We start from the raw sequence: 15000 nt of genomic DNA on the forward strand, positions 1-15000 counted from the left end.
TAAATGAAATACACCTGACACTTATGTTTTTGCCCTGTCTTGCGCTAGTGGAAACCTGTCAGATGGCGCCGCTCTCCTTCCCCGCCTCTCCTCCTCGCCCAGTTTATGACACTCCCGTAAAAGACAATAATGGACTGGGACTCACTGGGAACTTCGAACATCCATCACCTGAAAATATCGCTAATGACTGAAGGAAATGTTGTATCGTGTTCTAACTTTTGACGTGTCTGTAGAGATTCTAGTCACGATGTTTTCTCATTTATTTATTTATTTTTTTCCATGTAAGTTTCGCTTGTAATAATTTCCTGCATGGGAAGTGGATAGACAGACAAATGTGTGTAAAATAAATAGATAAACATAATGAACAAAAAGAAAAAGGGTGTAAATTAACTGAAAAAAAAAAAGATTAGGAAATGAAAAAGAACTGTGAAGATAAATTAATACATCAAAAATAAGCAGTGATAGACCTATTTTTTTTTTTTTTTTTATGGTCCTTGGCTGATACGCATCCCCCCCTCCCTCTTTCTTACATCAGCAAAATACATACACCAACAACCCTTCCTTGCAAGTAGGAATTGATAAAAAAAAAAAATAAATAAATAAGAATACAAAATCCATGTATAAAAACTAAATACTACGAGCCCACAATAATTTACCAAGAGGTGCGAAACTAAAGCGAGTGAATAATCCCGTAGAAAAATGCATACAGGATTTGACGAGCTTTGTGTGTGGCAACAATAAGAGCAAGAAAAGATTCAGTCCATTCACGCTGCCACCTTGGGATTTGTAACATAAGCCGCTGTCTATTTTTGTATCGTTTTGGAGTGAACTGTTGCCATTTCATTATATTATTTGTAAGTGACGAGAGAGAGAGAGAGAGAGAGAGAGAGAGAGAGAGAGAGAGAGAGAGAGAGAGAGAGAGAGAGAGAGAGAGAGAGAGAGAGAGAGAGAGAGAGAGAGAGAGAGAATAAAAATATATACACTCACAAAGACATAAACAAAGAGGCATCAAAAGACTAAGAGAAAAGGGAGCATTGTGGTGGTGGTAGTGGTGGTGGTGGTGGTGGTGGAGCTTAAAGGTGGTGGCGCATGACAAGAGCTCTCCGCTGAATTACCATCGCTACATACAAGTGAGTTATAATGTGCTCTGGTATGGTTTTAGTGCCAGATTCTATAATGTTATGTGACAGCAAAGAGTTATCGGTACTTTGTGAGTGGCAGGTCGGTAATTCAACGGTGTGTGTATAGTGGCAAGGGAACGAAGAACAGGGAGACTCGCTGGGACTATAATATGTTGAAATACTTGGCTCTCTCATAAGGACTACTTCTATAAACCACAAAGATGACTAACAGGGTTCTCATGTTTTTTTTTCACACTAATGGGTGAGAATTTCTGTTGAACTGTCGCTATAGTTACATAAACACTCTTGAACTTTTAAGAGAATGTGTTAAAAGTATTCAGGATAAGACGAATATATGTTTATGCCTATGGGTTATATAATGCTGAACACTTCTGGCTGATGCTGAGAGTGATAATGCCTGAGTGAAAGTTCATAGCTGGGAATGTTTGTCTGCAAGTTCCTGATTGAATACGTCCAAGTGAGAGATCCTTGACTGAGAAGAACTAACTGATACCTATCTACACTCTTGAGGTGAAAAGTATGAATGAAAATAACTGACTGAAAATGTGTGACAGGTTATCTCTGACTGGAAACCCACAATAAAAGATAGTTCATTCAAAACAACTGGCGAAAATTGACTGAAAAATTAACTGATACTGAGGCTGAAAACACCACGACTTGAAACACATGACCAAAAAAAATCTGAAGGTCTCTAACTCATAACAACTGAGTAATGGTGAAACTAAAAACACAATCCTTCACTATAAATCCAATTACGAACACATGTCAAAAGCTCCGGGACTTAAAATCTCTTACTAGCAATCCCTCGTAATAAATCTGTAACTGATAGTAGCGGTGGCAGTCTGTAACCCCGAGTGACTGGCGGGATGAAGTGGCGAGTGGCGGAGAGTGATGGCATTGACTATAACTGCCATGAGTTGTCATTATCAACACACACCAGCAGTCTTATCTCCGGCAGCCTGAGAGCACAGAATAAATCATGCCTCAGATACTCTACGAGAACGACACAGAAATTACATACTGAGCTACATCGTCACAGCAGCAATGCAATATGGCTCTCGGGCTACATAAGATATTAATTACGAGCATAGAGGGGCCGCAATAATCCAGTAAACCTACACTGTAATAAACATATCCACCTATATTCTCCTATCATACCTCTATCCAGTAGTCCTATACGTGGTAATCCCTTTATAAAAAATATGGGTTTCTCTGTTGTCTCCTTTTTATTAAGCCCACCACCTGCTGTTGTCATCAATTAGCCTAAGTGGAAGTGTCTGTAGAGAAAATAGGCATTTACATCTCTCTATCATTGTTATCTGCAAGACTAACACGTGCCAGTGACTACATGGCATTTATTCACTTACATCTTTTCTATCCACTACTTTACCATCGAGAGAGATAGCGCTATTTCTCCCTGTAAGAAACAACTGTAAGCCTGGTTTAAACCCGTAGCCCTTCAGCTACAGGAAGGGCACAGCATCGCAGAGCCACGCCGCACCACTGCATGGCAAGGAAATTAAAATGGATTAATAAAGACACTAAAGTAAAACTATGACGATGTGAGGCGGAACTGAAGCGAAATGAAACGATGGGAAATAAAATCTCCATTCTAAGATAATGTGAATAATCATGCATGATAATTTGGCGTAAAGAAAATCATTTGAAGTGTTATGCAGCGCCCGTCATTTAGTGAATTAATAATGAGAGAGTATTGGCGCAGATGAACGCTGGATGATAATATATTCCTCAGAAATGATGATGACAGGTGGATAAAGTATATTATCTTCAAAGCCAAAAGCGTCCTGGGCTGTTTATTTGAAGACTCAGAGAAAACTGCATTAAACGAGAGTAAAGAGTGCAGTGGAGTGACTATGAGGCACGTGATGAGAGTGCAAGGTAACACTCCTGGATGATGCACGCTGGCATACTGAAGAGAAACAAACAACAGCAGACATGTTGGCCCCGAGGAGCATGCTTGAGGAACAAACTGAATAATGAAAAGTGAGAGGCAAAGATGAAATGGTGAGTGTGTTTCGTGGATTTTCTTTTCATGAACACACACAAAGGAAACACAAACAGCAGTAGACGTGTTGGCTTGCGTTAAACTACACACTGTAATGAAAAACTGAGGGATGTGAGGTAATAAAGAGTCTTTCGTAAACTTTTTTTTTTTTCACACGCGAGAAGGGATGAGGGAAGAGGGAACAAAGGTGGAGAGATAAGCGAAAGCAGAAACTTTTATTCTCTCTTAATGAACTTATACCCCACGCAGCACACACACACACACACACACACACACACACACACACACACACACACACACACACAACAAGCATACTCCCCTCCGCAATCATAACTTCCACTTAATCTTGCACTTTACGGCTCCTGAACTTTCGTTGATTCTTTAAAATTATTCCCGCACCCTGATTGCACTGAGGCGAGGAAGGCAGGGGCGGTGGTCGCGGACGCTGCAGGCGAGGCGAGAAGGAACACAAAACACAAGCTATGGGTTGCAGCAAATACCAAATGAGCTGAACGGGGAGAGCCAGCAACCTTATGGCATTCAACATCTTCATACATATTATAATTTGCTCTGCCTGCTGCCGCTTCCCGTCGCCTCATCCCCGAGTGTCAGTGAAATTTACGTACGCTCTTAATGGAAGCACAGAACACAGCGGACAGTGATGAAGTGAACGTGCCTCAACTAAATGATTATGCTCCGTCAGTGTTACTCGACTATCACCATTTGCATGAGCCGTGTTAAAGGGCACAGCAGTGAGCTACGAAAAAAAAGGAAAAAAAAAAAAAAAAAAAGAAAAAAAAGGTCTTGAGATAAATATGTAAAACAGGACTAGAACATAAAGAGAAAATGATTATCAGATGTCCACACTCACTCTCTCTCTCTCTCTCTCTCTCTCTCTCTCTCTCTCTCTCTCTCTCTCTCTCTCTCTCTCTCTCTCTCTCTCTCTCTCTTCATTCAGAATTGACGCAGGCCGAGGCAGCTACACAGGTGTCAAAAAGTGACGGTGTTGATGGTTCCATGTTAACCCGTGACCCGGCGTGTAAGTTTTACCAGGGCAGGTCATGTAGGAAGTCATCACCCCAAGTTAAATGGAGTTTTAGAAAGTTGAAAAGTTTATCAAGCAAAGAAGCAGTAACGTGTGTGTGTCCGTGTGCGTGTCCGTGAGTGTGCCCGTGTGTGTGTGTGTGTGTGTGTGTGTGTGTGTGTGTGTGTGTGTGTGTGTGTGTGTGTGTGTGTGTGCAGGTAGTCCACATACATTATAGTCATAGCAGCGTCCAAGGTGACAAGGTAGGAACAAACACTGCCAGGATTCAGCTCGACTTGGTGCATGTATGAACAACAGCAGTTCCGTGTTGACCTCTCTCTCTCTCTCTCTCTCTCTCTCTCTCTCTCTCTCTCTCTCTCTCTCTCTCTCTCTCTCTCTCTCTCTCTCTCTCTCTCTCTCTTCTGCATCCGTGACAGCTCTCCCTCACCAGAAAGTTATAGGCACGTATTCCGAAACGCCTTGCTATCTCACCACGACTATTTTCAAAGACCTTCGTATGACATGAGCTGTTTACGAGAGGGGTTTCAACTTCAAGACACTTATCCTTTTGACTTTTCATTTGGAACCATCACCTCAGAGGGCCCTTTTTTCTCCAGAGTTTCTTTCCATTGGTCTGTGTTGATCTTCCATAAAAGTGACATATGCTGAAATGCCAATGAGACGGGGATAAGGAGCGTCGACGTCACCTGTATACCTGTAGCGTTTGCCCTGATCTTTACTATTTCAATCTCACACACTGGCTTCCTTCTGTCACGTAAATTCCCCGAAGCGTATGTAACGAGGCCTTGCTGCAATAGTCAGTTCATATCGCAGAGAACTGGATACCTGTACATTTTTTTTTTTATTTGACGCCAGGCAAGGCATTGTGATACCCAGGTTATGCAGTACCTGTAAAACTAATCCCAGTCAGGTGAGTCAGGCATCAGTACACGCATGGCCGGGGGGAAAGAAAAGTGTCAGAAATGTACATGTGTAGCAATATGTAGATGGAGAGAGAGAGAGAGAGAGAGAGAGAGAGAGAGAGAGAGAGAGAGAGAGAGAGAGAGAGAGAGAGAGAGAGAGAGAGAGAGAGAGAGAGAGAGAGAGAGAGAGAGAGAGAGAGAGAGAGAGAGAGAGAGAGAGAGAGAGAGAAAGAGAGAGAGAGAGAATGCCTAGGAGGTGATAAACAAGCAGAAAAGCAATTGGATACAAAAAAAGATGTATATATATATCTAGTGTTGACTTCACACACACACACACACACACACACACACACACACACACACACACAGTGGTTAGAGCGCTGGCTTCACAAGCCGGGTGGAGATATTTGGGTGTGTCTCCTTTCACGTATAGCCCCTGTTCACCTAGCAGTGAGTAGGTACGGGATGTAAATCGAGGAGTTGTGACCTTGTTGTCCCGGTGTGTGGTGTGTGCCTGGTCTCAGGCCTATCCGAAGATCGGAAACAATGAGCTCTGAGCTCGTTCCGTAGGGTAACGGTCTGGCTGTCTCGTCAGAGACTGCAGCAGATCAAAACAGTGAATTACACACACACACACACACACACACACACACACACACACACACACACACACACACACACTTCAGGCAGCAAGTAGGGCTTATCTCTCCCTCCGTAGGCGACACCATACATTATATCCTTGAGGCGAGTGACGTAAAGCTTATCTCTGCCTGCAAATAATCCCCGTACAGCTTAGTGTGAGAGACAAAGGAATAGTTCCAATATTTCAATTCCCTGTGATTTTACTCTTCATATAATGATTTACGAAAGAAGTATTTTACATATAACACGAATCATTATCATTAGCACTCAGAAAATTAAAACCATTCACTAGATTTAAAAAGTGATGGGCGGAAATCGGCTGTAAAATTAATAGGTAGATGAATAAAATGGACTCAGTCATCAGATTGTTAATGCCGTGTCAATACTAAGCTATAAAGGATTAGTTGACATTTAACCCCTTCAGTACCATGACGCGTTTCCATATTCATTCTGCTTACTATTTGGTGATTTTATACAGCTTCAGAAACTCATGTGGGGTGTTAAAATAGTGAAGACTGTGGCCATTAATCTTCTGACCTCCATAGACCCTTCCTAATGTCAATAAAATGGTCTATTCTTTCTGAAATCTCAAGGTAAAAATGTGTCCCATTGTTGAAGGGGTTAAGAGTAGGGATGTGAAGTGAAGGTACGTAGATTTCCCTTACGTTATGTGTCTTTCTTCCCTAACTTCCGTCGAGTTGTCTTTGGATACTAGTAAAGTCACGTCCTTTTTATATCCCAGAAAGGTTTTAGATCTTCAGCATTTCAAGTTTTTAAGTGCCTTCCAAATCGAGTTTCGGTAGTAAAGCAATAACAAAGAAAAGAAAGAGAAGTGGGTGTAGAAAAAAAACAAACAATAAATAAACAAAATACACCAGTTTGCCATCAAGTATCTTTTTCTTATATGTCCCGGAAAGTAGTGGTGGTGGTGGTGGTAGTAGTAGTAGTAGTAGTAGTAGTAGTAGTAGTAGTAGTAGTAGTAGTAGTAGTAGTAGTCTTCCTCGCCATCCAGGACTATGCGGTTTAAGAAAATTTTGGAAAAGGGGAAAAAAAAAAGAAAAAAAAAATGTCGGTGAAACAGTTTGCCAGTCTTTGTTTCCGGCTCAGTGACCGCCAGGCTACACGAGTACTCTGGCTCAACACACCGCACCACCATTCCCATTTTTCCCCCTTTTTCCTCCTTTTTCACTAACTCAATAATACCCTCGGGACGAACAACAGCCGTGCCAAAGCAGCAGCAACAACAACAACAGAAGTAACACCAAAGAGAGGGATATCACAACCACCACTACCACCACCACCACCACCATCACTACCACAACACCCATGACCACCACGAGCACCACACTAACAACAACAACAGGGAAACAATCACCACCACCAGAACCACTATGCAAAACACAGTCATCACCACCACTATCACCTACAACACCAATAGGAGCACGAGCAGCGGCAACAACACCACTACAACACCATACATCACCACATCACTGCTCCTTCTTCCTCTCCTCCACCAGTACCTAAACCGTGACCTTCACCTACGTCTTCTCCACCTCAGGATTGTTAATGGAGGGCGGGGAGCAAGACAACGCTACAGAAGGCGCAGCACGGGACCCTCACGCCCTTGCGTCCGTCACCGCTAGCATACCAGAGTCCATAGAGGCGCACAAGACTTCTTTCCCAGGGCGGGTGTCAGCCACGGCCACCTACATCGACCCAGTTACGCCTCACAGAGTCTATGCTTATGCCGGGACAACTGCTTTCATTCCCTGCGTCGTGAACAATCTAGGCCAGCGATCCGTGAGTATCAGTTTCCGTTCTCTTTTTCTCTCGTTCGGGCTTGTTCTCGTTCTCTCTCATTTTTTTTCTCTTTCTCTGTTACTTCAGTGCTGTTTCTTCTATTCACCATTCCTCATCTCTCCTTCCATTCCCTTCTACCTTGGCACTTCCTTTTCCCATTCTTCTTTCAGTCTTCTACACTCACCTGTACCTTTTCTTCACTCTCCTCCTCTCCCACTCCCCTCTTACCCAAACTACCTCCATTCCCTATTCCTCTCCTCATACCCTCCAACACTCACCCAAAGCACCACTTCATCTCATTCAACATCTCAAATAACAAGTCACTCTTATCTACACACTGAACTCTACACTATACCTGAATCTCGCCTCTCCTCACTCCGCCAGGTGTCGTGGGTGCGGCATCACGACATTCACGTTCTAACAGTGGGCCGCTTCACCTTCACCAACGACGACCGGTTTGAGGTGCACCACGACGACGGCAGCAACGAGTGGCTCTTGAGACTCAGGTGAGGTAGATGACAAAGGGTACGTAGAGAGGACGATCTTATATAAGCAGAGAGGCTGTAGGCGTGTTTAGAGAAGAACTGAAGGAGGTAGAAGAGCAAGGAAATCAAACAGAAAAGATAGAGAGGAGAGATACAGGTGAGGAAAAAGACAAGACAAATGTTCAATAAGGAGATGGTAAAGAAAAATTAGAGAACTACTGAAGGAGGTAGAGGAGCAAGAAAATCAAATAGAAAAGTTAGAGAGACAAAAGGTAGACAGTGGAGATATGCAGGTGAAGAAAAAGATGAAAAGAGACTAGTTGTATAAAGATATCCTATAGACAATTAGAGAAGAACTGAAGGAGATAGAGGAGGAGAAAGATCACAGAGAAAAGAGGGAGAAACATGATATACAAACACGGGAGGGATATAGATGAGACAAAGTGCAAGGAATGATGTTGGATAAAGATGCTGCAGACAAAGGAGGAGGAAGGTCATACAGAAGAGAGATAAAAAGGTAGAAAGACAGGGGAGAGATACAAGTGAGAAAGAAAAAAAACAAAAAGACTAGCATAGGGAGGCTAATGCTGGATAAACAAAGATACTATGGATAGGCAAGAGAAGGACTGGTGAATAGAAGACGAGAGAAGCCTTAAAAAAGATACAAGGAGAATGCAAGCAGGGAAGGGAGGCAAGTGAGGAATAAGACACGAGGAGGGCGGCGTTGGATGCACAAAGATGCTGTACACACACTAGAGTAGGACTGAAGGCGAGAGTGGAGTAGGAGAATTAAAACAAAATAGAGAAGGGAAGGAAAGAGGTAAGAGATGACGAAGCTTAGAGAGGACCACCTTAGATAAACAGTGATGCTGTAAACAGACAAAACATAATGGAGAAGGATTAAAGAAGGAGGAGGAGGAGGAGGAGGAGAAGGAGGAGGAGGAGGAGGAGGAGGAGGAGGAGGAGGAGGAGGAGGAGGAGGAGGAGGAGGAGGAGGAGGAGGAAGAGGAGGATGAATTTTTAGAAAACAGAAAATGAGATACAGAGATAGGAAAAGAAAACATACAAGAAAAAAAAAAAACAAGGGTACACTAACTTAGAAAAAAAAATCAGATAAAGCAAACGGTGATTAAGACACACAAGAGAGAAGTAATGAAACAGAGAAGAGAGTTTGAAAAGAAAAAAAACAAAATATATGCACATACAGAAAAGAAGATTCACATGAGGATAAGGGAAGACTGGGATGCCATTAGATAAACAGAAGGACGTCATACAGAAGATTGGATGGAGGTAGAAGAGTAAAACAGCCATACACAATAAAAAAAAAAAGCAAAAGGCAGAGATGCAAGTTGGAAGGGATAAGATGGAAAGGAAAACTTGTGAGGCATGCTGTTCAGACGGGTTGAGGCAGGAAGGCTCAAGAGAAAGGCAGGCCGAGGAGACGAGAGACGAGTTAAATCAATCTTAAAAAGGCTGACAAGAGATATCTCAGAAAATGGAAAGAGAAAAGTGCAGGGGAGAAGAAAGAGGAGAAAAGGATACGAAGACGAAAAGAAAAACACCAGGCAGGGGATGGAGCGGAAGAAGGAGATAAAGACTGAGAGAGACGCAGAGGGAGGACTGAGGTAATGGCATTAAAAAGGATAATTAAGGAAAGAAAGAGATAATAACAGCACGTGTAAAGAAGGAACAAAAATAGAGAAACAGAGAGGGAGAGAGAGAGAGAGAGAGAGAGAGAGAGAGAGAGAGAGAGAGGAGAGAGAGAGAGAGAGAGAGAGAGAGAGAGAGAGAGAGAGAGAGAGAGAGAGAGAGAGAGAGAGAGAGAGAGAAGAGGCAGGACAGAATGAGAGAGAGAGAGAGAGAGAGAGAGAGAGAGAGAGAGAGAGAGAGAGAGAGAGAGAGAGAGAGAGAGAGAGAGAGAGAGAGAGAGAGAGAGAGAGAATGAAACACACACACACGCACATACACACAAACGAGCATACACACACACACACACACACACACACACACACACACACACACACACACACACACACACACACACACACACACACACAGAGAGAGAGAGAGAGAGAGAGAGAGAGAGAGAGAGAGAGAGAGAGAGAGAGAGAGAGAGAGAGAGAGAGAGAGAGAGAGAGAGAGAGAGAGAGAGAGAGAGAGAGAGACACACACACACACACACACACACACACACACACACACACACAGAAGAACCCAGTCAACTCAACCCAAACTAAACCAAACTAGACCAGCTTGCAGCACCAATGACGCAGCTTCTCCTTACCCTCACCTCCTTTCTCTCCCTCCTCAGGTCGCCGTCTGCTAATGACACAGGGATTTACGAGTGTCAGATCAACACTAAGCCGACCATCACCCAGCTCATCCGCCTCGAGGTGCTAGGTGAGTGCAAACACCGACAGCATATAAGGGGAACTTGGGCTACGTAGGAAATTAAGGGAGAGAAAAAGGGGAAGGGAAAAAATGTAACACAGGGTGACAAAGTGGAAAGTTTGGGAAAAATTGTGCGAAGAGAAAGTTAAAAAGGCAGGAATAATGAAGCTAAGGAAGGAAAAAAGTAAAGGGGAAGAAATTAAGAGGGAGGATAAAAAAAAAAAGTAATAGAGAGTGACAAGTGGGAAGCAGGGAAAGGTAGAGGGGGGGGGTTAATAAAAGGGGAAAAATGTGCCAATAAAGAAAGAAAAAAAAAAACAATGAGGAAAAACAATATTATAGGCAGGAAATTACAATGAAGAACGGGTTATAGAGAAGGCCAAGAGGATGACAGAAGAAAGGAGAAGAGGCATGAAAGGAAGGAAAGTGTTAGTTAATAATAAAAAAAAAGGAAAAGAAAACGTAAATTAAAAAGTGGCAAAAACAACAAAGTAAAGAAGAGAAAAGAAAGAAGTTAACAAGAAAAAAAGATAGACAGAAAGTTATCAAAAAAAAAATTAATCAAGACACCAATTGGCCCATAACGAAAGAATGAAACACACTGAAACACAACGAAAAATATCTAAAACCACACGCGGATTATACTTACATGGAAACAGAACAAAGAATGACGTATAAAGGAAAAGAGGAAACCAGAAGCGAGTAGAAAAAAAAATAGAATCTAGGACGAGAAAAGAAGAGATGGAAAAGCAAAACAATGAAAGAAATGGAGGATAATTACAGGAGAGGAATTTGCACAACAAGAAAAATAGAAGTGCCGGGAGGGGAAAGAAAAGGAAAAGGAAACAAAGGATAAAAGCCAACAAAGAAAGGGAGAAAATCAACAAAACCATCAAACAGTAACAAGGAAACATAATGAGAGAGAGAGAGAGAGAGAGAGAGAGAGAGAGAGAGAGCAAAATCACACTAATTGGGTACAAGAGTAAATAAACCAGTAACATACATAATAATAATACATCAAGAAGGCCATGAGCTATGCAAGTAATGGGGTTTCAGAGAGCTGTTTCTTTTTCACCTTAAGAGCAAATCCTGGGCTTGGAATCTCCTTAGAGTCCTGAAGAGAAATTCCTATCGTGCCTTGGGAATGAGTGGCTTGTCTTATTGCACTGTGGCCGCCCTGCTATCCGCCTTCCCCAACCTTCCACTACCACCACCGACGAACAATGTTGATCCCTCCACCACCAAACAGTTTTTTCTCAAGTATAAAGCATGGCGGGGTTTAATAATGAGTGTGACTGTTTGTACTAATGGTAATTCAACGTGTGGTGGTTGTGGCTGAGAGAGAGAGAGAGAGAGAGAGAGAGAGAGAGAGAGAGAGAGAGAGAGAGAGAGAGAGAGAGAGAGAGAGAGAGAGAGAGCATTAATCCCTTCGATAGTGGAACGCATTTTCACCATGAATTTGGGTACGATTAGACCATTTTATAGACATTAGGAAGGGTTTATGGGAGTTAGAAGATTAATGGCCAGAGTCTTCACTATTCTAATCCCACACGCAAGTTTCTGAAGCTGTACAAAATCAGCAAATAGTAACAAGAATAAATATGAAATCACGTCCCGGTATTGAAGTTGTTAAGTGTGATTATTAATGTGATGAATGTGGTAATTTGTACTAATGGCTATCTTACGGATTGAGGTTGCAGAGAGAGAGAGAGAGAGAGAGAGAGAGAGAGAGGTAATCACTGCTAGTATTACCTTTACTGGAAATACTAACTGCTTTTTCGATGTTAAATATTTTTTCTTTTTTTTTTTACTTTTTAATATTTCTTACAATTTTCAGGTTTTTTTTTTCTTTTTACTACACTCTCTGGGATAGTTTGTTATCTCAGAGAGAGAAAGAGAGCAAAACTAATTCCTACATCAATTATTTTTTCCTCCCCCCACACGTTCCCACACACATTTTTTTTTTTTTTTTTTTGACATTTTTCTATAATGGTCTTTCATTACATTCTAGGTAGTTTTAGTTCAAAATTTACCTTCGATTTCATTTATTTTCGGGGGAAGTATGCAATGTTTTCTATTTACAGTATTCTGAATATATCAATTAAGAACGACCACACAGAGAGAGAGAGAGAGAGAGAGAGAGAGAGAGAGAGATTTGGAACTCCGTAAATAGAATACATAGTTCATTAAATCAACAAACATACTAACAGACGTACAAACACACACACACACACACACACACACACACACACACACACACACACACACCTGACGCCATTTTCCCTCCACCTCCCCGAGCACTCTTTCCTCGTTAGCCGGACCGAAGAAGCGACACGGAAACCCAAGTGCAGCTCAGGAAAGTAATGTAGTTATTTTTTTGCTCTCCCTCTCTCTCTCTCTCCTTCCCTTCGTGCTGAGATTCGTGAAGGACTAGAGACGTCCAGAGATAGTATTTAGCTCAGTGTCTCTATCTGTCTTTGTCTCTCGTTGTCTCTCGTTTTTCGTCTGTCGTTTCTCGTTTCTCTCGTCTGTCTGTCTCTGTCTCTCTCGTCTCTCGTTTCTCTTATTTCTCTCTCTCTCTCTCTCTCTCTCTCTCTCTCTGATTATATGTCTTTGTCGGCATTTTCTTTTCCTCTTTCTTCTTCTTTTTATTTTCTTTTTAATTTGACATGAGAAAGATCCAGTCTAAGAATAAATCACTGAGAGAGAGAGACAAAAGGCCTATTTATATAAGTTCGTCTGTCAATTTGTCTTTTTTTTTTTTAATTCTGCTTGTTTATCTCTCCTTCTGTTACTATTACACTACATTATCAAGACTCACTGGAGCAGGATTAATGGAACTTCTCTACCTTTGTTTACCTATCTCTTTTGGCTTTTATTTCTGTCACCTCAGTTCCTTGATTTTATGGCTGTATCTATTCATTTAACAGTTGTATGTGGCTTCAACTTAAACACTCACACAATTGAAATATCGGCATGAAGGTGAAGGGGTGAGAGAAGAGGAGGGAGTGTGTGTAGGAGAGGGGGCAGAGAGAGAGAGAGAGAGAGAGAGAGAGAGAGAGAGAGAGAGAGAGAGAGAGAGAGAGAGAGAGAGAGGGAGATGTGGAGGGGGTAAGTCACAGGTTTATTGTAGGCATAATTATATATTCAGCAGCACTCAGGTTTGCTCTTAGTGCTGATTAACAACATCAACAGCCATTACCATCAATCACTGTCACCATTAGATCCCATTAACCACCATCTTCATCATCACCTATCACTATCTCCATGTTTATCATCTGTCTGCTTACTCTTCGTTCTATTTTTTTTTTTTCCTTCATTCATCTAGTCTTTTTTTCGTTTGTTTGTATATTCATTCACTCACTAAGACACATTATCTTTATACATTATTTTCTTTCTCCTTCGTCTTTTTCGGGTATCGTAGATGAGGAAAACAATGAAGGATGACGTCTGGGAGAAAGGATGGATAAGAAAAGAGGAAGGGTGAAGAAAGATTAGGAAGGGAAAAGGAAGGAAGCAAAAGGGATGGGAAAGAGGAAGGATGAGTGGTGGAGATAGGATGGTAAGAGAAAAGATGAGGGTAGGTTGGGAAAAAAATTAAGGGATGGATATAGAACGAGAAAATATAAGAAGTAGTAAGGGAAGGATGAGAGAAGAAAGTGGATGGAAGAGGAATGATGGGAAGAGAAAAAAAATGTGGTGAAAAAAAGAGGGAAAAGTTAGAGAGAGAGAAAAAAAAGGTGAGTTGTATAGTCGAGGTGAAGCTTCCACTGACGTTCACTTTTTCCCACAATCTTTTACTCTTCAGCAGATCAGAGTACACAAGATTCAGGAAAGATACTAAACAGAGCGAATGTTGGTGCAGGTTCCTCTATCAGTGACCGTGACCGTGCGAGTACCATAGTAATATAAATAGTGCCAGGAAAGCGTTCACTGAATAAACCCGAATAATGAGTTTCCTTTGGCCGACTCATTAAAAAGGTTACAAAAAAAGTGTATAAAGTTTCCGAGCTTGTTTTGCCCTGGCATTTCTTGACGAAAGGGAATTCACAGCAAGTCTACCTTTCGTAAGAGGATTAAAATTCACAGATGCTCGTCATATTTGCTGGTACAGTAGAAAAGCACCATGACGTCACGGACCATGCAGCTCAGGACCTGCTGCAGCAAATTCTCTCTTGACTCGACACAGAAACCAGCAAGACGACGAACTCAAAACTCATTCGTAAACATTTTTTTTTCTTCGTTCATACATCACTGGAATTACAAAATGTGTTTCGTTTGCGGTGGGAAAAAAAAATAGACATAACCGCTATCGTTAACTCTCACCCCCTCAACCTGAAAACACCAAGAACACGTACACATAAATAATTGGTAAATAAGCAGCACAACACAGCTCTAGTCTCGCAAAATCATTCCCCGTTCATATGCTACCAGAAACGTAAAAAGAGTTTTGCTTACGCTGGAAAAGAAAAAAAAAATAAAGGACTGCCATAATCACCCTCATTACTCGATGGCACACCACCGCACAATCGTCTTCCGCATTCTGAAACGCTTCGCTCTCTCGCCA

The 15000-nt window shown here is 41.9% G+C and overlaps 1 protein-coding gene across 1 annotated transcript in view; it reads left to right on the top strand.

Moving 5' to 3' along the window:
* LOC123514366 (zwei Ig domain protein zig-8-like) overlaps window positions 1-15000 on the top strand; it is a 65929-nt gene that overhangs the window by 36267 nt on the left and 14662 nt on the right. The window contains exons 2-4 of the mRNA XM_045272237.1: window positions 7316-7557; window positions 7942-8063; window positions 10354-10442. Coding sequence (XP_045128172.1) covers window positions 7316-7557; window positions 7942-8063; window positions 10354-10442 — 453 coding nt within the window. The remainder of the gene's footprint in view (window positions 1-7315; window positions 7558-7941; window positions 8064-10353; window positions 10443-15000) is intronic.

This window comes from Portunus trituberculatus, chromosome 37 (genome assembly GCF_017591435.1).
Source record: "Portunus trituberculatus isolate SZX2019 chromosome 37, ASM1759143v1, whole genome shotgun sequence".
Classification (NCBI taxonomy): Eukaryota; Metazoa; Arthropoda; class Malacostraca; order Decapoda; family Portunidae; genus Portunus; species Portunus trituberculatus.